The sequence below is a fragment of the Anabas testudineus genome, chromosome 5 (genome assembly GCF_900324465.2).
Source record: "Anabas testudineus chromosome 5, fAnaTes1.2, whole genome shotgun sequence".
Lineage (NCBI taxonomy): Eukaryota > Metazoa > Chordata > Actinopteri > Anabantiformes > Anabantidae > Anabas > Anabas testudineus.
The window spans coordinates 14,665,527-14,693,130 of NC_046614.1; the positions used below are offsets into that span (position 1 = coordinate 14,665,527).

General features: G+C 40.6%; 1 protein-coding gene across 2 annotated transcripts; it reads left to right on the plus strand.

Annotated features, from left to right (window-relative positions):
- Positions 1-148: 148 nt before the first annotated feature.
- Positions 149-27,366, plus strand: LOC113153555 (SLIT-ROBO Rho GTPase-activating protein 3-like). 2 transcript variants are annotated; one of them, XM_026347240.1, is made up of 22 exons: positions 149-614; positions 6,647-6,842; positions 11,301-11,463; positions 12,843-12,905; positions 15,040-15,231; positions 15,457-15,585; positions 15,670-15,891; positions 16,022-16,123; positions 17,594-17,791; positions 17,885-17,969; positions 18,828-18,855; positions 19,619-19,721; positions 21,520-21,580; positions 22,247-22,324; positions 22,638-22,772; positions 22,853-22,958; positions 23,036-23,263; positions 23,514-23,587; positions 23,685-23,865; positions 24,425-24,565; positions 24,645-24,960; positions 25,210-27,366. In XM_026347240.1, exons 1-22 carry the CDS (start codon positions 548-550, stop codon positions 25,672-25,674), a joined length of 3,333 nt encoding a protein of 1,110 aa, XP_026203025.1. In that variant the 5' UTR covers positions 149-547; the 3' UTR covers positions 25,675-27,366. The 2 variants fall into 2 exon arrangements, with proteins under 2 accessions (XP_026203025.1, XP_026203026.1); XM_026347241.1 differs by lacking the exon at positions 19,619-19,721 and adding an exon at positions 20,445-20,475.
- The last annotated feature ends 238 nt before the right edge of the window (positions 27,367-27,604 follow it).

Below are 27,604 nucleotides of genomic sequence, written 5' to 3' on the forward strand. Positions count from 1 at the left end.
TCCATATCAGTTCACTGAGAGGAATCTTAAATGATCCATGGGAAGTGGTGAAGAATAGAGGGGGTTGGGGGAGGAGACTGACTTTCACATCCATTCAGCCTTTTCTGCAGCAGCACTGAACTTGCAGAGAGGGAGAGGGGGGGGGAGAGAGAAAAAGGGCAGGCTGGACAGTGTTTTGCAGAAGCAGCTCGGTGCTATTATCGCAGAGGCAGCCGTGGCTGTTCCCTCCTTCCCTCCTCAGCTCACTCCAGGCTTTTGACATGCACATCAAACGTGAACTGTTTTCCGATCCACTGAGGAGCGCGGGTGAAGAGGTGCGTTCAGGGACGGAGATCATCAGGCACTTTTAGCTCGTCGTCGCCTGGATCGCAAAAGCAGCAACATCGCAGAGACTCAAGTGCTGTTTGATCCCTCAAGTTGCAGCAAGCGTGCGATGAATCGCCTCTGATTGTTGCCCAACTATCGGGAGAGGACTGCGGACGCTGCATTGTGGCAACTGAGACGCTGAATCCTCCCCGAGGATTGCACAACCCGTTCTCCCCCAAAAATGTCATCTCAGGCGAAAGTCAAGAAGGACAAAGAGATTATTGCTGAATATGAGACACAAGTGAAAGGTTGGTAACGTGCAGGCCTGATCGTATTGTTATTCAGCTTGTCAGTGCACTATTGCGTAACTTTACCGCCAGCTTCATTGGCTTTTAGTGTGCAGTGATGTGGGGTGGGACAGACTGTATGGCTGGAGATGACACATCTCTTTAGGAAAATGTCCCACAAATTCATGCCATTGTGCCGTGAAGGATGGACTTGTTATTGTCGTTGCATGCATGCAGTAATACAAGCATTAGGATGTAACTTGGTTAGACTGGTTTTCTTTGTAAGGCAGATGACTGTGTGCTCTAACCTCAGAGCTGCAACAATGCCTAGCCCTGCATCTGTGGCCGTGTCAGCCACTGGAGCTCCATCATTTGTTTCAAAGTGCAGACTGCACACCCATCAGGGGAATGTGCCAATTCACCTTGGACGATTTCTTTTTTTTTTCCAGTAGACTGGAGGTCAAGCATCTCATGTAGTCAAGCAAGTTACCCGGAGACATCTGCATACGATTAACACTTGGTTCTTATTGTGATGATTTCAAAAAGGCTTGTTGTGTGAGTGAGCTTTTCCCTGACACTTCAGGACGTCAGTGTAATATCAGCAGGAGGATGTGGGAATGCCTGAGAAGGTCACACAGCAAACAGTTCAGAAAGTCCATACATAATGTATGCTGTCTGTATGAATTATGAACCATGAAAGGGTTTTACTGTCTGCCGCTAAATATGTGACTGGATAAGCCACCCAGAGAGGGAAGGGAGTAACGAGCCACTGACGCTGTATGTATGGGAACAGACATGACAAGAATGTATATGGGTGGGTTTTCTTCACAGGCTTTAGGTGACAACCTCATGCACTGTCGACTCTAACATTTTGTGCATCACCAACTCATAGCTGTCGTTTTGCTCTCTATAAATCTCTCTGGCTTCATGCTGACTGTGTTTGGGCTTCTTCCCACAACAAATTATTATTTTTTAACCACATAAAGCAAGACGTTAGTCTATTAATTTATTACTCCATGATAGAATGATAACTAGCTATTGTGATAGTTAAAGAATTGTTCACTTCAGCATTTTCTTTTTCCAGCTGAGGATTAGATACAGCCCTATAACTAGGATAAGACATGGCTCCATGTACACAAACTGGAACACTAGAATTTGACATTTTTAATTCAAAATCAGTTTAACATTGAAAAAATTGAATTTATGAAACTGAGGAAAAAGTCAAATTCATATTTCTTAACACTTTTAAGTTGCTCATCTCATCAGTGCTACTCGGCCACGTGGTACTGTGTCTCTTTCATGGCCATTAAATGTCACAGGGTGCAGTTTTAGGTTTTATATAATGTAAATTCATATTATCCTAAAACTGTGACATGATCCAGTCACTTCGTCTGTTCACCATTCAGCTTCAAACAACCACAGCATAACTTGAAACTGGCATGAATAACATGAACACTAAAAGAATAGAGTTGAATTTTGGGGAAACTAAGTAAAACTTAAACTGGACATTCCAGTTTTCCATCTAGCAGAGAAAACTTGTTGTACACGTCTTACATGTGCTGCAACTGAAATGCTAATTATGCAGAATCTCACAGGCAAGAGCTGCAATTAGGATTTTGCCATGAGGTAACTTTATTTTAAGTTTCCCTATTTGCTTTCTTGCCAAGAGTTGATGAGATTCATATCTGTTAGTTAACATATCTGTTAACTAAATATGAAACTATAGTTAACATACCTTAAGTCTTGAAAAACATTTATTTTAATTAATTATTAAATAAAGTTATAATTTTACTGCCAAAACAGTGGTTTCACAAATGAACAAAGACCATCAGTATGTGTCTGAAATGAAAATTATGATTAACATGGGCAGACGCAGGTTTGTTTTACTTACCCTGTCCCTCTCTTCGTCCCTTTATTTCACGCTCTCTCTCCAACTCTGGTTTTCAGAGCAGCTTTGTAGCTGTGAGAGAGCCATCACAGCTCAGTCTCTCATCTCAGTTTCAGAAAAAGCTTTTAAGCTGACATCTTAAGCTTATTTACAAACTGGTCTTAGATCAGTTTGAGGCTGTGGGGGCTTTATTCTGACACTGACACAAGCCTCCAATAATGCTGACTTGCTGACTGCACAGCAGTTCAATCAGGCACAAACCTAATGCACTTTGCAGCACTTTTCGAAATACCACATTTGAACAGTGGCACCCCGGTCATGTTTGAACTGATTATTCGTGGACTGATGTGTGTTTGGTTTCTGCATTATCACATGCCACACCACCTGAGTCACCGATGGCTAATACTTGATACTGTTTTACTAACTCATCATTTAGTCATTTGTTTTGTTTATGATCAAAATAGAATTTGACTTCCTTGGTAGCACAGGTTTTTTGTTTTTATGTTTTCACATAGTTAGCCAGCCTGAGGTATCTCTAAGCTTTCTGCTGATCCCAAAGCTATAAGATACCAACATAAGGGGATGTCCCTGTTCACATCATATTGTACTTCTAGCTGCAGGCCACATTTTCTCTAATGTCATTGGCTCCGTTTGGAGCCTTTTGGACCAGTTGCTGTAATGTAGCACATTTACTGTATAATCTGTTTATGCTAAGGAAACAATACAGAATACAAAAAAAACTTACTGTGAACATCCCCAATACATGATATCATTTAATCATGTGGAAAGCTTTATATTCTGTTGTTGTTATCTTATACTCAGTTATTGACAGTGTGAATGTAACATAGGATCATACTATAGGCACTCAGACAGGCACCGCAGGTATGTGTTTTGTGAAGAGCACGTAGACACACCCCTCCGTCTGTATTCATCATAATGAAAGAATGCTCAGAGTGATACCGTCTTGAAATTTCAGGGTGTCATTATGACAGTGAAACAATACCTGTGTTGTCTTTGTCATGGAAACATGTATGAGACACTGTATTGCTATGCTGACAGATGCATAGTCACAGAGAAGCGTTATAGGTTTAAAGAGAAAACAACGCCTTGGAGTTCTGACCTCTACATCCTAGATTTTCCTGTCCTGTGGTTCCACAAATTGTGATGCCTTTTTCTTGTTAGTAATATTTCTGTGGTGAAAGAGAGGGAGAAATGGGAACTCAAGCAAATAGACTGTAAAGGCGTACTATAGCCATTACTGCATTCAGTAGACAAGTGTTCACAGAACACAGCCCTGATTTGTACCAAATTATGTCAACGTGTCAGTCTGGGTTAGACAACATGTGACCAGCCACGCATGGCTAACTGCAGACACAGCCCCAGAGACAGCTACTGGCCATGTAGTAGCTGTGCTAGGCTGCTCTGAAAAAGGCTGCTGTGGTGACAATGACTCCTCACTGCGTGATAGTCGGTGCTCTCTGCTGCAGCGATACAGGGGTCTGTTTTAACTGGCAACCCTGCAAGGCAACAGCAACCGAGTCCCCCAGTTCACCCTCAACATTTACAGCACACGTCGAAGATCGAGGCGTGTAGCCACTAAAGCCATACTGTGTTTGATGACACGGGGTATTGAATCTGGCGGGGAAAAGAGGAGGTTGAGGCCTCAAACTGTTGAGCTCATGCAGGTAAATAGTAAACCTCCAGACAACCAGACAGACGGAAACTCTTCTCGTCGTTTTGCCTTCCTCGACTGTTGCTCTTGAAGTCTGTGGAAGCAATTAATTTATCATGGAAATTATTGTTAAACTCATCAGAACATACCAGAGAGTTAATCGTACTTGTAGAAGGAATATGAACACTACAATTGGGTAAAGCACTATTAGTGAAACATCCGAAAATCTTTGGGTGTGGAACATTTTAGTGAATTTGGTTACACACTGTTCCCAAGCAGAGAACCTGGTGTGGCACGTGACTCACTGCATTCATTTAAGAAAACCTTTCCTCTTCTGTAATCAATAAGATTTAAAAAAAAAAAAGAGACAGCATTTTGCTTTTGAGGCTTACTTCTTGCTGCACTTGAACTCCTTGCCAGCTTCCTCGTAATTATGCATTACGTTGCAAAGGCTTGAATCATTCATTGAATGTAGTGCAGTATTGCACAGTCCCTAGTAACAGTTTAAATTCTAAAAATAGCATGCTCACCGGAGAGTGAATGCAAATAGCGCGAGTCTATTTGATGCCTTGCTGATAGAATTATGCACTTAAATCAATTTAGAAAGGCTCATTATAGTGTCTGCTCTGCTCATGCTGTCCTGGTGTGATTAAGAAAAATAAAAATCACACAGGCCAACAAATGGTGTTGTTCAAGTGATGTATTTCAGCACAGACATACATCGTAGCGACATTCATTTCTGTTTTGATCTCGACTGCTGCCTTGTTCATCACCGCAGGCTGTTTATTGAGTGTTTCGAAGCAGAGAAAGTTGCACTTGTCCTTCCCCATTATGCTAAGCAGACTGACTGCAGCAACTGTCAGAACAGGGAACTGGCCTGCTTTCACCGAGATACCTCCAGAGGCACGTAACCAGGCAACTGGGCAACTATGGGGACCACGAGGGGTACATCTCTCAGCAGCAAGGGACCACATATTTACTCTGTCTTTCTCATTCTTGCTCTTTCATTCACATTTTCACTCACAATCCAGCAGACGATGGGGAGAGACATTTCTGAAATTTCTTTATTCTTGGTACAGAAACAGCATTTAGAAGTGAACAAAAGGGCCTTTCTCTCACTGGGCCATCTTTTCCATTGATAATTTTTTTTTATACAAAGTTCTTTTCAGTGCACACCAATCATATGCATGGTTGAAACCATCTGTCATAATGGAATCTGCAGCCATCTTAATGTTGCTCAACTGCTTCTTATTGTCTTACAGAAAGAGAAGCTTTGTTTAGCCCCCCACATTCACATCTGCATGTATGTATGCGTATACGTAATCCAAGGTTGTGTTCACCGATTTCATTTGTTCTCTGGGAGTTTATGGGATTTACTGACTTTAAGCATGAATAAATCATTTTTATGTGTTCTCCAGCTACGCATTTCTGTTGTCCAAACTGCTGATGTCCACTAAGCTATAGTTATAAATTAACAAAACCAAGTGTTATAAGAGTTACTTGTAACATTATTTTATTTCTGGCTTGTGCCATATCTTGTTATATATATTAGAAAATAATTTCAACCATGTCAGCCACTGTTAGTACTCAGGTTCTGTCTGGAGACACACATTCAGCAGTCATTTAACCACAGGATTTATGACAGGCTTGCAATAAACAATATATGGATGTAATAAAATGGGATCACTTTTGCTTTTCGGTGTTAATGTAAGAACATAAAAGTTATACGTACATCACTGGATGTTTTTTATCACCTGAAATCCCAACTGTGTTTCCGAACAGGCTGCTACAGTAGGAGGGGGTCTGTATTTATATGTTTGTGGTCATTTTGACAAACCTAGATAGATAACCTAGACTAAACTAACTTGAAGAGTAGGAGCATGCTGTACGTACCAAAAAAACGTCTATTAAAAAAAATCCACCAAATTTCAAAATGTTGATCAAAACTTGTAATTTCTCCTCATTCTCAGACGATGAATAAGAGCAATGAATTTCAAAACCTCACAAGCAGAAAACCACAGCAGTCTTGTAATTGAAAGAATGCCTGCAATTTGTCTTTTCAAGACAAACTTCTGTGAAGGCCTGCTCAGCACAATGCTTTTTGAGAAGATGACCTATTTTTTATTTTCCATGCTGTCTGCTGCAATCATCAGACATGCATGTCATACGCACGTGTGCCACCCCAGCATTTAGACACCCCCACACCTCCTCCCTCCTACTACTACCACTACTCACACACACAGATACAGACAGCAGACAAATGCACTTTGGCATGCATTTTTATCCTATTATGATGACTTTGTTCTTTCATTACTACTTGTTCTGGCTGTGTCCTGAATATAACGTGTCTTGCTTGAGCCACTGCTGAAAGACTGTGGGATAAAAGATGGCCTGTAGCACTGTTTGTCAGGCGAAAGTGGTGCCCAGCATGCAGGCCCTCTCCCATAGAGGCTGTATTTGTGTTTAAAGGTGGTCTTTCTTTTTGATATGCAGAGATTCGTAACCAGCTGGTGGAGCAGTTCCGTTGTCTGGAGCAGCAGTCTGAGTCCCGACTGCAGCTGCTGCAGGACCTGCAGGAGTTCTTCCGTCGAAAAGCCGAACTCCAGCTGGAGTACTCCAGAGGCCTGGACAAACTGGCTGAGCGTTACTCTGCCAAGATCCGCACCTCAAGAGAGCACCAGCACTTCAAGTGAGTCTCGCCGCTGTCTGCCTGCTAAGATGCGGTAACATCTGTATGGAATGTGTTTGATTGATTAAACAGCTGCTACATCTTTCATACTGATCACTGGACAAAAACTCAGACATGGATAAAGAGACAAAGGACAAGAGAGGAGGGATATTAAACAGAAAGGAGAGGGGGCATAAAAGCAGACAAACTGACCTGAAACGAAGCCAGGGTGAAGGAAGCTTGTGGCCTCGGGCTGCAGTGTTTCTCCCAACTAGGTCAGACTCTTTATCCACCCCCCTCCTGTCTTTTCTCTGTGTGTGTCATTTCATTTCCATTCTCAAACAACTTCATGCCAGACTCCTACCCAAGTACTTATATTTTCTCAATGGGCACAGGAAATAAATCAGAGCTTCAGTTATGAGTCTAAGGAACAAAACAATGGGGACCAATTTTCTCAGGCTGAATTCTTTTAGGTGTTTGTGTAAGGGAGATTTGTGGTCATGAAACAAAAATACCCCACAGCATGTTGAGGAATTGAATCTGTTGTTCAGCATGGTAATGAAAAGAAATCATTCAGAGCATGTTTAGTAAAAAACCTGAGCATAAGACGCTTCTCTTCAGCTGAGGAATGGACCAATTATGGCTGTAAGATCAATGAATAAGTGTACGCATTTGTACTAATCTCATACAGATCAATAATACATCATATAATACATTTTGTCTGTACGACTCAGACAATTAGTGAAATTAGTGCATTAAAGATAATTGATTATTAAATTATATTTAATCCTTTGAAAAGCATATAGACTGTGAGTTTATATCAGTGTGTCACATTATCAATTTGTACAATATATTCTTCTCTAATACTCTATACTATAGTAGTACAGAATTAGCAGTGCAGGAAATCAAACTAGTACCATTTGTAGTATTGCAGTACAGACAGTGACCGCACACCCTTTCATGAAAACTGGTCGGGCCAGTGATGTGTAACAAACACATTGGTTTATTCAGGAGAGGTTTTTTCCATCTCTTTTAAATTCTCTCTGTCCAACTGGACACGGCGGAGAGCTCCAGTCACTGGGACATTGATAAATGGAGCGTTCCCTGAAAGGAAGACCCCTGCAAGAGACTCACATTGCATGACTTCTGTCCTGACCCCACTGTCCCAGATTCTCCCACGTCACATTAAATGGGCATCATTATATTGGTCTGTCAGAGTCTAGATTATGTATAATATATAATATATTGTACAGTATTACAGACTTGCACACGACAATGAACCGGCTAAGTTTAAATCATTAATAATCCCATCCTGTCTTCTCTTCTTGACAGTCAGAGCTGGCACTGCACTCTCTTTTTCCGTTTAATTTTTCTCTCTCTTTTTTTTTTTTTTTTACAGAAAAACCTTGGTGCCTTTCGTTTTTTATCTACAAGCCTTTCAGATTTTCATTTCTGGTGTCAGATCTAATAAACAAGCTGGCAGGAAATTGTCAGGGAACATCTTCAAACTGCAGTAATAAAGTGACTGCAGCAAAAATGTGATTACAAGAGAACACGACGCTGTGTACCTTATGAAAAGACCATTTTTATCCAACATGCTGTACATTAGTTAATAGATGTGTTTGTGTTGTCTTCACTTTAGCTCAACGGAGTGTTGCATTCATATTTATGATGATATGTTTGAAAGCTGTCAGGTAGAACACCTCTTCCTGTCATCTTTCATGAACAGCTCCTTATCTCCTAAATACTACAGTCTCTTCCTTATTCAAGAACAGCCAACAGTCGGGGCTTTACAGCAGGTTCTTAGCATACCAGGATCAAGCACTTGCTCTGCTTCAAAGACTGGCCTGCACATAGCTTGTTCATCTTTTTTTATAAAATCAAAATGTTGAGGGATGAAAGGGTAAACTGAAATACGGTTCTGATGCCCAGAACTTTAGTTTGTCTTAATCGCGACATGAGTGTAACTCTTTTAACCAACCACTGATACAGTACATGCATCATTCATCCCGACAGTTGAAGTCATTCACTTAGCTCTAAGCATGAAGCATCATCAATAATCCAACAAGTATGAAGAGGAAAGCAACATTAATTTCTAAGAATGTAAAATACAAATGCAGCGTTCAACACAGCTACAGATAATGTGCACATATGAATGATCTGGATATGTTTTTACTCCTGAAACAGTTTTAGATAAAGACGGGCTGCACACATTTTCAACTTGCTTCCTATGGTTCTAGTTGTAGAGTACGTTTTTATAAATAGAATTAAGCTGCTCTCTGCCTAATAATATCTCTGCTACTTCTAAATATTTCTTCAGCTGAAAACTTCTCCAGATGACATCAGCTGGCGTTTTCCCACTCAGATGATGTCATCTGGTTTCTCATAGCATGAACACGACATACGAAAATTCCTCCAGGTGACATCATCTAAATTGCTAAACTTCTCCAGATGACGTCATCTGGAGTTTTTCAGCTAGAAGAAATATTAGGAAGTAGTAGTAAGTCACCATTTCAATGATGCTGGAACTACCATGAGTGTGCAACACCAGGCCAGAACAACAACCATTATTCTCATCAAACTAGAAAAATAAAGCATGAATACGATTCTCAGAGGGTACAAATGATCAAAGATGTTAAATCAGTTGACAGGAAACAAGCCAGGTAGACTTTTAATATATTCTTCAAAACTGAGATTAGAGTCAAAAATAACTAACATTTCTGACATTAGCTACAAACTAAGATGCTTCTGTGGATCAGCTTTTCATCATTTTTAGACAAGTTTCCATCTTTTAGAACGACTTATTAGACATTATTTTATATATAACATTAGAGGATGCTGCATCTTAACAGTAAAGTGTTTTAATTCGATGTGTACATTCAATTTCAAGGATATGTATAATTCTAGGAGGAATCATGAGAACTGTGGGATATTTAATAGAATATAACACTAGACTACCATTAGCTTTACATTTTAAGTGTGTAAAGACTACTAGATACTACTAGTATCACTGTGCGCATCTTATAAAACCAGCTTTTGCTGATACTATAAGACATACAGTATAGTGCATGTAGGTAGAAGTCACTGGTAGCTATCTGATTATGATGTAGGCCGCATCACAATCAGTGAATCACATCATCAGTCATGCTTGTTCAAATGCATCTCTCTTGAATTTGCAACCCGAGGTCAGGATGCTGCTGCTGGTGGTGTCCTGTTCTGTTCTGGCAGCCATGATCATAGCGTGCATTGATTTCTTGTCAAAATAAGAAGGAACAGGCAGCCATAGACGTTATATTTACAAATCACAAGGAACAAAATGTTATTCAGTCGGGACGCGTTACAAAATTAAGTTTTAAATGAAAGAAATAAGTGCAGCTTTACTCTACAAACTAAAGCAGTCTATTTCTCACTCGATACAGTAGCTTCTGATTGCTTGTGTGATTTGATAAAAGGCTCTGTGGGTGCAAATCAGCAGAGATGGCTATCTAGATGCCTTTTGAACGTCCTTTTCCCTGTCAGCAAAGACATGCAGAGTGTTGAAATCATTCGTTCTGACTGCACTCGTCTCTTTTCACCACTGTTTGAAGGGGAAGCTCTTAAACCACAGCAAACCATGGTTTCACACAGTTTTAAGCAGGCTGTGTATAAAATAATATAACACAGCGCTTTGTGTTGTAGCCACAATTGTTGGAGGCTAGAATTAAGAATAAAATGTTCTCTAAAGACAGGAGAAGACAGGAAGAAGTCTTTGGTGTGAGGATAAATGAACTCACATGCTCCCTGGATCAGGATACAAGTGCAGTCAGCATGTCTTCTGTGTGTGTGTGTGTGTGTGTGTGTGTGTGTGTGTGTGTGTGTGAGCTGTCTTATTTCTTTTTTTTTTTTTTTTGCTGTTTTCTTACCCAGTTGCGATGAACTCTTGCTCGCTAATATGTAAAACCTCGGAGCTGGTACAGCTGATAGAATTCATCCTGCCTCATGTTTAAGTTCCCACACATTGTATCCACCAAATGTCTCAATAAGAGTTGAATCAGCGATACGTGAGTTGGTATGTTTAGGACTTTAGACTTACAGTAATGGCAGTAATTCTTTTTTTCTTGTTCACACAGGATTATTACATTTTTTCTCCCTCTTACTTACATGCATGGGCAATATACACTCGATATACAATCACTACATCTATACAATGTAGTGTAATTCAATACAGCTGCTCTGCCATGAATTCTACTTTTACAAGGTTTCATTTTTTATTTAACTCCATATTTACACAAGTGAGGAGGCATTAGAAACATTAGAAAAACCTTTATATGTAAATTATCTACAAGTGTGCATAGTAAATGGTCAGTGATTATACTATATTGTCTGTACTCTATGATCACTTATATCCTATCAATGTTTTTGTCTTTGTGAAATTATGACCCTAATGCAGTGATGTCAAATAGCAACAATAAACAGATGATCCTTCATTGGCTGTTTCAGAAAGGACCAAAATCTCCTGTCCACTGTGAACTGCTGGTATTTGGTTTTGGATCAGACCAGGAGGGAGAGCAGAGACCATGCCACTCTCAGCGACATCTACAACAACAACGTCATTGTCCGTATGGCCCACGTGGGCGAGGATGTCATCAGACTTTTCAAAAAGGTCAGAATCTTGATTAAATGGACGAGGACATGTGACCCTGACTGCTACTAAGGCACACAGCCGCTGAAATCAGCTGATGCTCCAAGGGATATTAATGCCACATCAACAAACACAATTTAAATAAGATTTAACATATGTTTTATTTTAATTTAACAACATAGAATATGTTAGTATGTATATTATATAATGGTTAATGTATGGCACACGTGAGAGTAGCAGAGTGCCTCTGATTCAGGGGCTGTAATGAACACTCTGCTTTGGGAATCTTAGATCAGTATTGTTTGACAGTAGAAAGAGTGTTCAGTAATTTATGCCCTCTAGGGGGATCTGCACTGTCACGAAGGGAGTCGTGATGAGAATTGGATGACTTGCGGCCAGCACAAAGAGGAGGACTAAATAATTGCCTGCAGAAAAATCGTCTTGAGCTGAATGAGGTTCAGCTCAAATTGTGACAAAGTTTGCAAAACCAGTGATTCTTTTATACTGCAGCATCCTGGTTTAGCTGCAGTCTCACATTTGGGAAGACGAATGAGTCATAACAGGCAAAGTGTAAATGTACTGAATGAGCTGAGGTTTAAACTACAATAGTTTCTTGTGCGTACACCAACAGAAGCATATAATATTAGATCAATTTCAATGTATATTAAAACCCCTCGCCCGAATGATTAGACATGCTCTATTAAAAGGTGTGACCATTACTTTGCCATTTTATGCAAAAGAACATTGGTTAGGCAGAAAACTGGAGGTGAGATCTGGTGAATGATGCCGATACGTCAGTGTTTGTGCTCAGCTGTGTAAGGTTTTAAAATAAAGTGAGTGCAGAAGCTCTTCTCTTTTTACTATTGAGTTTCAATTCTTGTCGTGTGAAAAGGCAAAGTTGCTGCTTTGACAAGTGGTCCCTGAGAGGTGGCAACAAACAAGATTGATTGGCGTAAGCATCACTCCATATCCCCTCAACAGGATTTCCAGAGCCACTCTCCACTGGCCCCATTCCTCCTCTTGGGCCGTAAGCCCTGTCATGGGACATGTCCAATTCATCATAGGCTCTTAGGCTCCGTAACTGAGCTGAAACTGTGACTCTGCTTCTTGGGAAATGTTCTGCAGTTACTGCACTGTTCTATTTTTGTCTGCTTGTGCACTTTGGGCATTGTATTAGATCTTTTCTGTTGCAGAGTAATCACAGCATTTTAACGCCTGCTGACATCCCTCACACACAAGAAATCACTGCCACGTAGCCTTCCAGTTTTTATTTGTAGGAAGACAGTTCTATTTAATACCCTAATCCTTATTCTCAGATGTTTGAATGCATGCCTTTATTTATCCTCTAAATGCACTTTTATTGTCATTTATAAAACCGTCTGTCTGTTTTTCTTTTTCAGAGCAAAGACATTGGGGTGCAGATGCATGAGGAATTAGTGAAAGTCACTAATGAGCTCTACACAGTGAGTTAAATATTATTGCCTTTCTCAGTGTTTAAACCAAGCTGTTGTGCTGTCCACCCCTGTTAGCTTATCATGGCTCATAAGGTCTAAAGCAGAACTTTTTTCAGATCTGAACCTGTGTAACCTGTGAAGCAGCTGGCCTGACACTGCACACAGCAGATATGCCTAATCAGCAGTGCAGCATGTAGCAGGTCATTTTTCCTTCACCTAAGGTCACAAAAGGGAAAAATTTGCATTCTTTCTCTTGCTGTGAATTTCTTGTATGAAGGGGAGAACGTTCTTGCCCCTGGCTGTGCTTCAAGCGGACTCAGCAGTCTGTGCTGCAGAGGTGCTCTCTGCTCACAGCAAACAGGAGCTGCTGTAATAGTTTAGGTTACTGTTACATGTAATGTGTGAAGGTGACAGATGTCACTCTGTCGATGGATGTATGTTCTGTCATACTAAGCACTAAAACAGACTAGAAAACAGCTGCGTTCATTGGCGATGCCTCGTTGTTTGGTTAAAGAAAACCTGCTGTATGTGGGTCACAATATTACAACCACACCGGAGCACGTCTTTCTCAGTTGTACTGCTCAGTGATATAAGCAGCTGTAGTTCAACAGGTATTTTGAGCAAGGTGAAGACTTATATATTTATGTATATATGAAGGCTGTAAAATTGATCATAATCTAAGGCTATAATTGCACACGGTTTAACAGTCTGGGTCTTAATGTTATGAGAAATTATTTGAAGCTTTGATTTCATTTTTTCTTAATGAAAGATGAGAGTGAAGACAAAATTAGAGCAGCTCAGTGCTAAGACGAGTTTAGTCTAAAATGTTAAAGACAAGGGAATGTGCTAAAAATACAAATGAGTACAAAACAGAAATACATGAGAGATATTCTCACATGTAACCTTATACAGCACTTTAGTGCCCTACTGACATTGATTTTTCCTCTCTCCAATTCATGCATTATTAAATGTCTGTCTGTAGCTACCACACAAGTAGCATAAGGAATCAAAGTATTCTATTTAGATATGGGAGTAGATGAAGTTATATAGTGGAAGTGAAAATGGTATAATTTGTCTACATTATCAGCCATGTGTTACATGTAAATGAAGGTTTGGATCAGCTGTACTCACTTCAGCCAGCCCGCCGGCCTCTGCTATCGATCTGCTGTCGGCGGTTTGTGGAAATCCAGGAGTTTCTTGTTTCAAGAGTAGCAGAGAGGGTTGCGTATTGTCACCGTGTAACCTTCTTCCTTCCCTGCTGATCGATCTCACTGTCCTTTGCACGTCCGTTTCAGTCCTGGTTGCTAGGAAACCAGAACCTGAGCGTGAGTGATGGAGGAATGGATGCTTAATATTGCTGTTGATTCAGTGTTTCTGGGTAAAGAATTGCATGTGAGTTCTTTAATAACAACTGGAACTTGAGTCTCAGTCGAATTTGTTAAAAATTCAATTTGAATAAGAATGAGACTAGAGCAGTTATACAGCTGGCTTGTAGTAAAACATACGGTACTTGTTTTACAGGGATAGGATATTTTTTAACCTACTAAAGTTCTTTGTTGAAGACAGACAAACAGAACACTCACATCAGACAGGCGCACCCTGCACAACGCCTTCGGCTCAGTCAGGAAATGTCAATCAAAAAGTGATGCTCCCATGAGCCTGAGGAGTAAACTGCACTCACAAAAATATTCTGGAGGTGCAGGAGTTTATGTGTAACATATGCTTAGGACATGAAAACATTTACACTCTTTTAGTTGATCATTTGAACTTGTCGGTTTCACTTCACTGTCAAAAAAACAAGAAATGCTTTTAAGTTCTAACCACAGCTGTAAAATTATTACAATAAATAATTTCACGCTTTACGCTTGACCTCAAAAAGGCGTCGATTTTCACAAACCCTACACTTGCCCTCTGTACGAACTTTAAGCTCATGCTATGAGGGCTGTGCTTTAGGTTGTCTGTATTTAAACAAGCCTGAAAGAACAGTTGCAATACAAGTGATGACCAAATTAGCTTTTGTATAATAGTGTATAAAAGAGCAGGGACACTCTGATAATATTGGACACTTCAAGAAGCACGTTAAAGAAAGTTTTAAGCGTGATGCATTTGATATTGATTGGAGTTTGACGTTGTATTCTCACAGGTGATGAAGACGTACCACATGTACCACACTGAGAGCCTCAGTGCTGAGAGCAAGCTCAAGGAGGCAGAGAAACAGGAAGAGAAGCATATTGGCAAGGCCAATGACGTAAGCGCCAGCTTGCTGCGTTATGGTCATGACGAACGCCCGCAGCGACGAAGCTCTGTAAAGAAGATGGAGAAAATGAAGGAGAAGGTCTGTCCTGGTGGATATGTGTCTGCACATGACATGTTGTACTGTAGTGTGTGTACTTTACACTGTAGACACTGTAGACACACTGGAGTACAAATAAAGCACTAGCTCTTAAAGTGGAAAATGTAGATAAAATTGGTTTAATGAAGTAATGCATTCTTTGAGTACTTATAGGGATCCATTTAACATCCTGCTTTGATGGGACTCTCGCTTCCTCCTTCTCCCTAGAGACAAGCCAAGTACTTTGAAAACAAACTGAAATGCACAAAAGCTCGCAATGATTATCTTCTCAATCTGGCAGCCACCAATGCCCTGGTGGCCAAATACTACATCCACGATGTCTCCGACATGATAGATGTAAGTTACTACAGTGCTTTGCAGCTTCTGTAGTAGGCTTTTAAAATCTTTTTTAATTGCTGTTTGTTTGCTCCTTGTCCTCAGTGTTGTGATTTAGGTTATCATGCAAGCCTGGCACGGACCATGAGAACCTACTTGTCTGCAGAATATAGTCTAGAGACTTCCCGACATGAAGGTTTGGACCTAATAGAGGGAGCAGTAGATGCCATGGACATCAGAGGAGACAAGCTGAAATTTATGGACACACACAGCCAGATCTTCTGTCCTCCAGCACGCTTTGACTATCAGCCACACATGGGCGACGAGGTGAGTCACTGAGGAAGAATGGCACATGTGAACGTGCTTTGTTTGTAGGTCTTAGTTCTTTAATAGCCATGTTTGTTGTTCTCTACGGTAAATCCTCATGGCAAAGTTCCCTTTCTTCTCTTTATCCCAGGTGTGTCAGGTGAGTGCACAGCAGCCTGTCCAGACAGAGCTCTTGATGCGCTACCACCAGCTGCAGTCTCGCCTGGCCACGCTGAAGATAGAAAATGAAGAGGTGAGAGGTTCTGTGTGTTTACTGTGTGCATAATTCTCAAAAGAACTGAAATTGGCCAGTGTCAGCATTTAATTTCAAATGAAGCAACCTCACTGCAAATGTGCTCTTCACAGTACTGTCCTTTTCTGCCAAGACAGGAACAGATGGCTAAATATACTGAGATAAAAAATACAAATATAATATATTAATAATTTTACTAATTTGGTTCTTACGTAATGTTTAGTCTCCAGCCATTCACATGCTCTGAAGCAGGGTTTCTGCCATTGGTAGCTGAGTTTGTAAATCGCAACTTATGAGTTATTTTGTTAGAAGATTATCAGCTAAACAACAGCCGCACTCATTAAGTATGTGGCCGTGCAAAATAGCATCTCTGCTCTTTTTCCCTCAAGGCAATGTAAAATACATGAGAGGTGGTCATTGTGGCCAACTGCTGTGAGAAAACACAGAGCTCGTCCAACTGTACAGTGCGAAAGGCGTGTGGCGCGTCAAGATAAAGAAATAAACAAAAAAGCCACAACTATCTTCTGCTGCTGCTGCCTCCTCCGAAGAAAACAAAGAAATGAACATGAGAAAGAGAGTAAATTAGTTCGAATATGAATGTCGGTGTTACATGGTGTGCACATAATAGTCAGAGGTGAAATGTAAACATGCAGAGTCATTGCCCGTCGATAGATTTTTGTGAAGTACTCTGCCAGGAAATGAATGCCTTATCATGCAATCAATGATGTGCAACCACATGTAGCAGAACAGGAAAGTGTCTTAAAGATGCATATCTGCTGCTCTCTATTTAGAATATTGTGTAACAAAGCAACACGCATAAAGTTTTTATAGATTTACTTTTTATGATCCATATGTAAAGGTTTTAATAGTACAGCAGCTGGTTATATCAACTACAAACGGGGGAAACAGCCAACACCCTCCCTCCTGTCACACTAACATATAACATCAAACAACTGCTCTTCAGGACTGTCGCCCTGTATTGATATATATTAATCTTTGATCTCCCATTGAGCTGCGGGGTCATCTTTCATCCGGTCTCTGGCCACCACAGCATGTTCCCTGGCCTGCTGGCCTCCAGTCACCGAGGCCACCGTGACTCATAAAGGCCTGTTTTAAAGGTTACCAGTGTTTGTCAGTGCGTGTCTGTGATGAATATGGAAATGCACACTTCCGTCCCGTCTGCCTTACAGGGAAGGAACAGAGTTAATCTTTCGTGTCATGATCCATCATGTTAAAAAGCTAATTACAATGGTTTGTCAATCAACTGCTGTGCAAATGGCCTGGAGTGTTATTCTTAGACTGTTGGGTTGCTTACACCATGCAGTTCGTTTGTGACACTGAGAGGATGCACTTCATCACCTAACTTCATGTTATAGTTCTACTGCGTACCACAGATAGATATTTACTTATGGATAGTATAAACATTATTATAGCATGATTAAATATTTTTTTGTGTGCTTTGTGTGGCAGGTGAGGAAGACTCTTGACGCCACCATGCAAACCCTGCAGGACATGCTCACTGTGGAAGACTTTGATGTTTCAGAGGCCTTCCAGCACAGCCAATCCACAGAGTCGGTCAAGTCGGCTTCCTCTGACTCCTACATGAGCAAGGCGAACATCGCTAAGAGGCGAGCCAATCAGCAAGAGACTGAGGGCTTCTACTTCACTGTGAGTTCTCAGGCAAAGTCACTGCAGCACAGAGCACAGTTTAACTTCAAATAACGCTGTCACCGTTTCTCATGTGTCTGTTTTCATCTGCAGAAATACAAGGAGTACCTGAATGGCAGCAATCTCATTATCAAACTGCAGGCCAAGCATGACCTCCTAAAACAGACACTAGGGGAAGGTGAGACTGTCGTGACAGTAGCGTCTTATTTAGTTTAGTGGGTAAAAAACTAACAATAGAAGATTTTGTTTCTGCTTCGGTTCTATCTGTACTTCCCTCCATATTTTTAAAAATAGCTCATGAACTTAATTCACTTCTGTGGGTGTTCAAAAGTGTAACTAAATCATTTAAACTTTAGACCACAAAGACGCAAAGCTCTATTTGCTCAAGTTGTACTTATCACCAACGATCAGGCAGCAGAAGAACATTCTTGCCATACATATGACCTATATTCTTCATGTTTAATATGCATTAACCCTGGCTACAGACTGAATAAAAATGTGCATGCTCCATGTCATTATCCCATTTCAGACTCCAAGTGTGTACAGTAGGGTGAATCATGTGTGTTTGACATAAAGTCGGATTGTGCTGGAAGCAGATTTTTGATTCAGTGAGAACAATCTTACTGACTGATCAAAGTGAGGTCTTAATTTATTTGCATACAGTGAGATGTGTGTGCAAATTAGGTGCACATATCATGAAATCATAACACTGTACAAATCAGCTCCCACAACCTTCCTCTCTCGTTGCCCCTGGATACATTTTCACTTTGTAGACAGGCCGTCCCCTTCTGGGGCTCTTGTGCTGTTTCTAGGGCGACCACTGAATGACCGCTGCCTGGCAGTGAGTCAAATGCAACCATGGCGCTCACCCCATTGAGCCTGTCTGAATAGATGCACATTTTCTCATAACACCCCTTTCCGTCTCCATCTGCCAGCCTTGTATAGTCAGCCAGCACTCAACCGTGCCGTTAACTTCTGCAATTATAAAACCAACATGTTCTAATTCAGTCTCTTTGTCTGCTGTTTTTCCTTATAGGGGAGAGAGCTGAATATGGAACAACAAGGTAAGATGTTCGGTGACAAGAAGGTGAAAAAAGTAGGCGATGGTGTGTAAAATCCCTCCTGTGATGTGGCAGAAATGAGATCATGGTGTGGGAATAGGAATGTAGTCTTGACTTTTTTTAATTTACTGAACAGCAGATTGAATCCCATTTAGAGAGGGTGGTGCTCATAGTTGTTCTTCCTAGCTATACTCAATAAAAATATGTTAAGACTAAAAAATGAGATGCCAATGAGAAGATAATGGCCTTCTGTTGTTTTAGTAAAAAAAAAACATCAACAAGTAAAAACTGAAGAAATACCAACACGGCTGGCGTTATCTATTTGTATCTATGGTACACTTCATTAAATACACTTGTATCTTAAATTGTGTTGTACACTATATGTGATAATCTTTTATAGTTATTATAATGAGTTTGCTGCAGCAGTTCAGTTTACAGTAAGGGTCATTTTAATTAAATTGACATTTTGGGAATATGCTTATTTCCTTTCTTGCAGACAGTTACATTAGGAGATTATTAAAACTCTCATGGTTTGACACTAAAAGCCTGAAAACCCAGGAACAGCTAGAATCACTGTAACATGCATTTAGTGCTTGGTACGGATTAAAACTTTAAACTGTATTTCTTTACATCTTACTCTGTGCAAGAAAGCAAATATGCTTATTTTCTAGAAAGTATATTTTCATTTGTAAAGGTCATTTATGCCAATTGCATCATTATTCATATTTACCATGTACCAACCATACACCCCCCACCATCTCCCCAGGCCCCCCGTTCTTCCCCCTAAACCCCAGAGAATGTGGAAGTCTAGACCTCGCTCCATTTTTAACAGTAAGCTGTTTAACGGCAATATGGAGGCCTTCATTCAGGTATTAGCCCATCTGTGCCTTTTGTCTCTCCATGAGCTCAGCTGTCTCGCTAGCGGTCCTTCAGGGCTCTCTTACCTTTGAACACTCTTTTACCCAAACGTCGGCTCACTCATGCACTGACTCTCTTCTTGCTCAATGCCTTGTCTTCACGGGGGCAAGTGAAAACCAATCAAATATGTTTTGATTTAAAAGCACCACATCAGTGCAAGGGTTCATTTAACGTTCTTACTCCTGTGAGCCCATGACTCCTGACAGTAAATAAATTTGGCTTTACAAGTCAGTTGTCCTGGTACCAGCCATGTTAGACTATGCAAATAAACATGTGGCCACATTTACTATATTGCTTAATCAAAGAGGAGCAGGTATTGTGTGCACCATCTGCAGTGGAGATACACTCACCAGCCACTTCACTAGGTAAACCGGGTGCAGTAATGCACAGATTAACTACAATTCAGCCTTGAATTTAGTATTCTTGCTCAGACAGTTCTCCTTTGTGGAGGGAAAAATGCCTTATGTAGCCACTCGGTTAGCTCCCTCCCTCCCACACACTCCCCCTCCAGCCACATCCTCATGTCTCACACCCCACAAGGCACTGATGCTTAGGCTATTCTCTCAGTCCAGGCCTCTTTTTCTCTCTTTGTAAGATCTGTCTCTCTCACTAACCTGTTGTGGTTGTTGTTGCCTCTCTTCCTCTGTCTACGTGCCTTACTGCTCTCTGCCCAGGGGAAGACGGAATGTCCGTGCCAGGAGTCAGGTACACTGTCTGGCTCATCACACCGCGTTCAATATGCTAAACATGTTTCTGTCCTGATGTGTGAAAATATTGTAGTTGTAACAACATATGCAAACCTGAAAAGAATTGTTGGCACCCTTTTATTAAAAAAAGCAAAACCTGCATTGGTCCCTGAAATAACTTGAAAAAAGCAATAATAAATAAAAACTTAGTAAATAAGAATTTATTAAAAATTAGCTCATGAACATCAGACACTGCTTTTAAATTATGGCTCCCACAGAAAGCTAAAGAGAGGGTTGTCTCAGGAAATAAGAAAGAAATGTATAGACGAACATGTTAAAGGTAAAGGCTGTAAGACCATCTCCAGCTTGATGTTCCTGTTACTACAGTTGCACATGTTAATCAAAACTTGGCCTTAGAATCAGAAATCATTGGATTATTCTGATGTGGCTTTCTATGAGACCTGATCTAAATCCTATTGAACTGTGATCTCTGGAAAGAGCTGAAACATGCAGTTTGAAGAAGGAATCCTTCAAACCTGAGACGGCTGAAGCAGTTTTGTTGCGAGGATTTGGCCAAAATACCTGTCGACAGGCACAGAAGTCACATTAAGAGCTACAGAAATCGCTTGATTGCAGCGATTGCCTCAAAAGGTTGTGCAACAAAATATTTAGTTAAGGGTGCCATCATTTTTGCAATGCAGGTGCAATGTGTGATTTGAGTACATTTTTATTAAATTGTTATTTATTATTACTTTTGTCAGTTTCAAGTTATTTCAGTGATCAATGTGTGAACCAGCAATTGTTTCCTGGTCTGTACAGTACGGCAGTGCAGTTCTAACACAAATTTGTTCTGCACATTTTCGTTCCCCACTATAAAACCTTGTAATTTAATAATCATTTAATGACTAACTAACTAATGTTTTACAGTGCTGTGAAGATAAATAAATTAAGAGGCAGGGACTGACTCTGTAAGCTTCTGATGGCAACACTCTGCTGGCATGACTGTTCTTGTGTAGCGATGTGTACAGGAGATGATAATCATTCGATTTTTTTTGCGCTGTAGGATTCAGGGCAGCCTATACCTGTGGTGGTTGAAAGTTGCATTCGATACATCAATCTGTATGGTAGGTTGTTGTCTCCCCCTCTTTCATGTTGTTTTTGTTTTGTTGTTTTTTTTGCATTCATTTGACATAAAACATGATCTGATCTTCATCAAAGTCAAGAGTATTAACAAATATGATGTGCCTGAAATAATAACACAAAAACATTTCTTTATTGAGAACAACCATAAAAACCTCATGGTGCTAGTGGAAACATTTTTGAATTCTTGGAATAATGGCATCAAAAGCTATGTGTAGTCAGGTATTAGCATACCTGGAAGAAAATTATTTTGTAGGTGTGGACTAGAGCTACTTCGACTGACAAAAACCACTTAAACTTTTTCAGTTTGCACCAGAACAAGAAGAAAACACTTATGTGAGCCATGCCTCTTTGAAAGGAGCTTTTAGAGGATCTATGATCAATAATTTATTATTATTTATTTACATAAAGCTGGGAAGGGATACAAAGTGATTTCAAAGACTATAGAAATTCACCAGTTTATTGGTTCACATACTTTTTCTTGCCACTGTAATATGAGGATGAAGGATGATGCCGTGGTTTAGAGTCTTAGGAATGTACATTAAAATTCTGTATGAATGATATGATGATGTTTGGTGTGGTCGGGTGCATCCATTTGTAGCTATACACTTTTTTTGTATTTTACACTAAGGGCTCTTGTCTGTCCATAGGTCTTCAGCAGCAAGGTATGTTTCGGGTTCCAGGCTCCCAGGTCGAAGTCAACGATATTAAAAATGCATTTGAAAGAGGTTAGTCCCATTGTGCCTGGCTTTTTTCTCTTGATTGATTTTAAATTGTGTTTTGTCCACCTCAAAAGCCACAGTCTCTCCCATGGGTCTCTAAAGTGCAAATAAAGAGCCTGCATGTCACATGTTACTTAATGGATCAAATGTAAACCATTTTAGATTCATAATACATAACGTGAGATCAGCATCTTTGAATTAAAATAAATGATGAAGTGTAATTGCACTCCTAGCTTCAAACTAACATTTAAAAATGGCTTTATTTCCATGTTAGATGAATACTGGTAGTGGTGAATGAGCATGTATCTTATGTATGTAGGTGAGGATCCACTGGTGGATGATCAGGCAGATCATGACATCAACTCCGTGGCAGGCGTTCTTAAGCTGTACTTCAGGGGCCTTGAAAATCCGTTGTTCCCTAAAGAGCGTTTCCTCGACCTCATATCCACTACCAGTGAGTCATATTCCAGGAAAACATCTAAAAATGCTTGCTTGCTTTTTGCAAGTGTTTCACTTATTCTTTGCTTTTTTTAGAGCTTGACTCAGGTGCAGAAAGAGCCCATTACCTGCAGCAGATAATCGTGACTCTTCAGCGGCCTGTGATCATAGTCATGAGATACCTGTTTGCATTTTTAAATCAGTAAGTCCTGTCACCGCCAATTTCAAGTGTGCATTGTTAAAATAGTCACACTTACAGTCCTGCTTGTGTCTTTCCAGTCTTTCTCAGTACAGTGATGAGAACATGATGGACCCCTACAACCTGGCCATTTGCTTTGGCCCCACGTTGATGCCTATACCAGATGACCAGGACCCAGTGGCCTGCCAAGCGCATGTTAATGAGGTTATTAAGACCATTATCATTCACCATGAGGCCATCTTCCCAACCCAGCGTGAGTTGGAGGGACCTGTGTATGAAAAGTGCATGACTGGAGGAGAAGAGTATTGGTGAGTACATGCCAAGGTGATAAAAATAAAAAATGGCTTTTAGAACATATTCATGTCATTTAATGATGATGTATACAGCAACCAATGGGGCCACATGTCCATATGACCACTTTTTTCACGTTTACCTTAAAATTACATTAATATGTCCCAAAGACTGTTAAGACAGATTTAAAGTTTAAACTATGAGATGAGGGACAAATATACAATCAGGAATGCATTTTGCAGTTTGACTTTATATTTATTCATTTAGTGAAAGTCCCCACAGTGAGCCAGGAGCTCTTGATGAGGTCGACAATGGTACCGGGCCGAACACTAGTGATGAAGGTGAATCACCAAACACGATCAGTCCACTGTGAAGACAGTAGCTATAAGATACCCTTACTTACTTACTTACTTGCATTTGATTCTATTTATTTTGCAGAGTTGGAGCAGATTGAGGCCATAGCGAAGTTTGACTATGTGGGCCGAAGTCCAAGAGAGCTTTCTTTCAAGAAGGGAGCTTCTCTGTTACTCTACCTGCGAGCCTCTGAGGATTGGTGGGAGGGCCGCCATAATGGAGTGGATGGACTGATCCCTCATCAGTACATTGTGGTGCAAGACATGTAAGTAAAAGTGATCCTGACTAGGACCTGGACCTGCTACAGGGCAAAACAGAGCAATTTTGTGCTTCATCATTATTAATGTTACATTTTATTTATGTATGCATACATGTTTTTTAATTCTCACTGTCTCTGTGAGCTGCATGTAGTTGGCCACAAATGGCCCAAATCAGCAATTAGCTGTGGAATTGTAAGGAAGATTTTTTTTTTTTGTAATTGCTTTTTACTGGGCAAGACCAAGATCATTCTTCAATGACAGCCTTTAATTTGTCCTTCAGCATCTTGTTTGATAACCTCATCACAATTTGTTACAGCAGGTAACAAAATTAAAGCCAAGTGAAGAAGAAGGTTTTTGTATAATGGTTAATTATGAGTGATTGATTTTGTCTATAACATGAATACAGCTCGCTGTGTTGTTTTTTCTTTGTCTACAATGTGATTATTAAGAATTATTAGATGTGTTTTCAGAGGTAAACCTTCGCAAAGCTAAAGCTTAAGGCTGTTAGCGTTTCCTGAAGACAGCAGCTTCTAATTGAGATAAATGTCTGTTGTGTCTCATCAGGGATGATGCATTCTCAGATAGCATGCAGAGGGCTGAGAGTGAGGCTGGCAGTGGACTGCACCACGATGACAGAGCTCCATCAAGACGCCAATCTCCTTGTGAACACACCCCTGAGCACCGCTTTGGAGCAGCACTGGGAAGGTAGGGTTAGAAAAACAAGTGGGGGGAAGGAAGGGAGGGAAGGAATTTAAAAAGGAGTTTCTTTTTGTCACTTTACTAGGGTGCGAGTGCGATCAGATGGAGCTGCAGTTCCACGCCACAGGAATGGCGCTGACGGTCACAGCCCCACCAGGGTTTCCGATCTGCCCCCTAGGGTTATGCCTCGGCCTTGCAGCCCACACAAAATAGCTGCTAGCAGAGGGGCCACAGACAGTCCAGAGAAAAGACGTCTCACCACATTTGGCAGTGCTGGCTGCATCAATCATCCCGACCGAAAGGCCTTTGTGGAGAGCCACTCCCAACGGTCATCACCCAGCACCATCCGGCATGCAAGTTTAGGAGATCATAAAGCTCTCGAGGCTGAAGCACTGGCTGAGGTGAGTATTGTCAGCATAAGTGAAGCTCCACTGACTTAACCAGCTCTTGTTTCTTTGAAAGTGTAGTTTCAGAAGTAGGTTCAACACAGAAGTTCTCAAAAGAAGAGACAATATGGGAATCCAACTTCCTGTATTTTAGATTTTTTTAAATCAATCTACATGACAGCACTTTATGAGAGTGGTTGTCAGCTGTGCAGATTAATTGTTGTATTGAATCCATTTCTAAAGTCAGTCTTATTTTTTTGTTAGGACATAGAGAAAACAATGAATACAGCTCTCCATGAGTTGCGGGAGCTGGAGCGGCAGAATGTAGCCAAACATGCTCCTGATGTTGTTCTGGACACGTTGGAGCCTCTCAAACATCCTGGTGCAGCCCAGGATCCAACAGGCAGCCCTCTCCACACCATGGTGATCCGGGATCCAGATGCAGCGCAGCGACGTAGCAGCAGCAGCTCCTCCTCTGAGACCATGACCACGTTTAAACCTGCTCTTTCAGCACGCAGGCCGAGCGCACCTCTAAGACCTCCGCCTGTCAGGCCTGTCCGGCCCGCTCCTGTGATTGGACAGGGCCAGGGACCACACCGCTCCAGCAGCTCAGGCTCATCTGGCCTGGGCAGCCCAGGCATCACCCCTACTGACAGGATCTTTCCCAAAGCTCCCTCCCCATCACCATCCACCTCCTCCTCCTCCTCAGACAAGCAAGGCAACATGTAGCTCCAATGCAGAACACTGTGGACACCGAGTCATTACCATCACGGCCCTGCACCTCTTTGTGACAGCGAAACAAACTCTGACTTGGTCTGTATGCTGAATATTTACAACTAGTCCTGTTTAGCATAGGAGGGTTCCTGCTGGTTTCTGCCCAAAATTGTTGGAAGACAAGTCGATGTACTTGCAACAACTTATTATACAGAAATACTGTAGGATTTAAATCTTATTTTTATTCTTTTAAAGGAAGCCACCAGGCTGAACTGAAATTGTGGATTTAAAAAAGGGATGCACTGGAAAATACTTCTGTTTACTAAAATCTGACAATGAACCATTTCATTGTTATTGAAATGATATTAGGTTACAAAGATGCTTTGAGCTTGGACTTGTGTCTGGTTTCCTGTTCCATTATGAGGGAACACTTAAGGGAATATTTCACCACTAATCATGTAGACTTCCAGTCAGTACTGGGGGTCTATGATGTCTATTATATCTATAGCTCCTTGGGCATCATTTATAAGGACAGAGACGTTTTCTCAGAGAGCCTATTCCCCAATGTCACAATAAATGCAGGCTGTGGTGAAACCAAACTGAAACTACCTTAAACTCCAGTTCTCCTAAAGGTCACTGGTTAAAAGGAAAATATGACTGTATAAAAGTCTCCATGTGTAAGATTAGAAAAAGAAAATTCATGTCAACACAATTGAGAGTTAGTATAAAGAGACAGAAATGGTGGCAGCAGTAATCTTCATAGCTACATGACACTGAGCAGCTGGAAGTAACAGACTGAATGCCATTACAATAATTTAAAATATGCTATAATAACACAAAATATGTACACATACATGTACAGTTTGGACAAAAAAGTGGAAAAAAATTATGCCTGGTAAAATTCAGAGCAGTATAATCAACAGTTAGTGGTGCTGCCTCAGTCTGGTCAGTTTACAGCCACTGTGACTGGCAGTGGCTTCCTGTAGTGGTGCTCTAGTACTCATACTAACGTATCATTTCATAAAATCTGATAACAAGCGATGAGAAAATGAAACTTATCTTGGGTAGAGCTATTTTCCTGTTTCTTAACTTCTTGATCTCAGAGTAAATCTGTGCGTGGCAGAACCATGCCACAGCGATACGGACGAACCAGACGATTATCATGAACATTGTAGACGTGCCACTCCAAGACAGTAACTTATGAATATAAATAAAGATAAGAAACAGCACAATATTGTCATAATATAGTCATCTCTCTATGTATAAAAACTTTAGCTGTGTTACCTCGACAAACAAGTAAAACCTTCTCCTACAATTAAAGCGACTAATGCGCTTATAAAAGCTACAGGGAACTGTGCATTTGTAGGTTCTGTGTTTTCATTTCGATGAAGTCGTACTAGAAACATGATAGAGCACATCAGTATCATTGAAGCTTACATAGTCTCTAGATGTCACACGGTCCATTCAGGCCGTGTGGGTGTTTAGATGAACTTGTTTACTGTTGGTGATGTTTGTCATCTGTCTTATAAGGATGGTCAGTATATCTTTAAAGTGTCATAGGTACATTGGAATGAATATATACATACTTGGATACTTGTATAAATAACAATGTATGATAGGAATAAGGAAATATTATCATCTCTAGTGTGTAGATTTTTCGTAATTCTTATCCTTGCACAAACAGAACAATAAATAAATCAAACCTCACACAAACGTCTCATTTTGTTTTTTATTTGTCCTGTGATTAAAAATGTAAAGTGCAGGATGAAGATGGCTGAACAGTTAAATGTGAATATTGACACCACATTACTAGGATTTCCACACAGTACAGGAATCATTGTGTAATAATATTATTATTATTGTCTGTGTTACACTCTGTGTCTCACACTGTGAGTAAAGGTTGCAAGAAAGTACATCACTGTCTTAGCTCGGTTTAGTAGCCTGA

Bases quoted from the DNA above. Each gene is read 5' to 3' on its own strand.
- LOC113153555 (XM_026347240.1), top strand. From the start codon at position 548: ATGTCATCTCAGGCGAAAGTCAAGAAGGACAAAGAGATTATTGCTGAA. The intron at 15,232-15,456 runs GTCTGTCCTGGT...CCTTCTCCCTAG, and splicing joins TGGAGAAAATGAAGGAGAAG to AGACAAGCCAAGTACTTTGA. The intron at 22,959-23,035 runs GTAAGTCCTGTC...GTGTCTTTCCAG, and splicing joins CTGTTTGCATTTTTAAATCA to TCTTTCTCAGTACAGTGATG.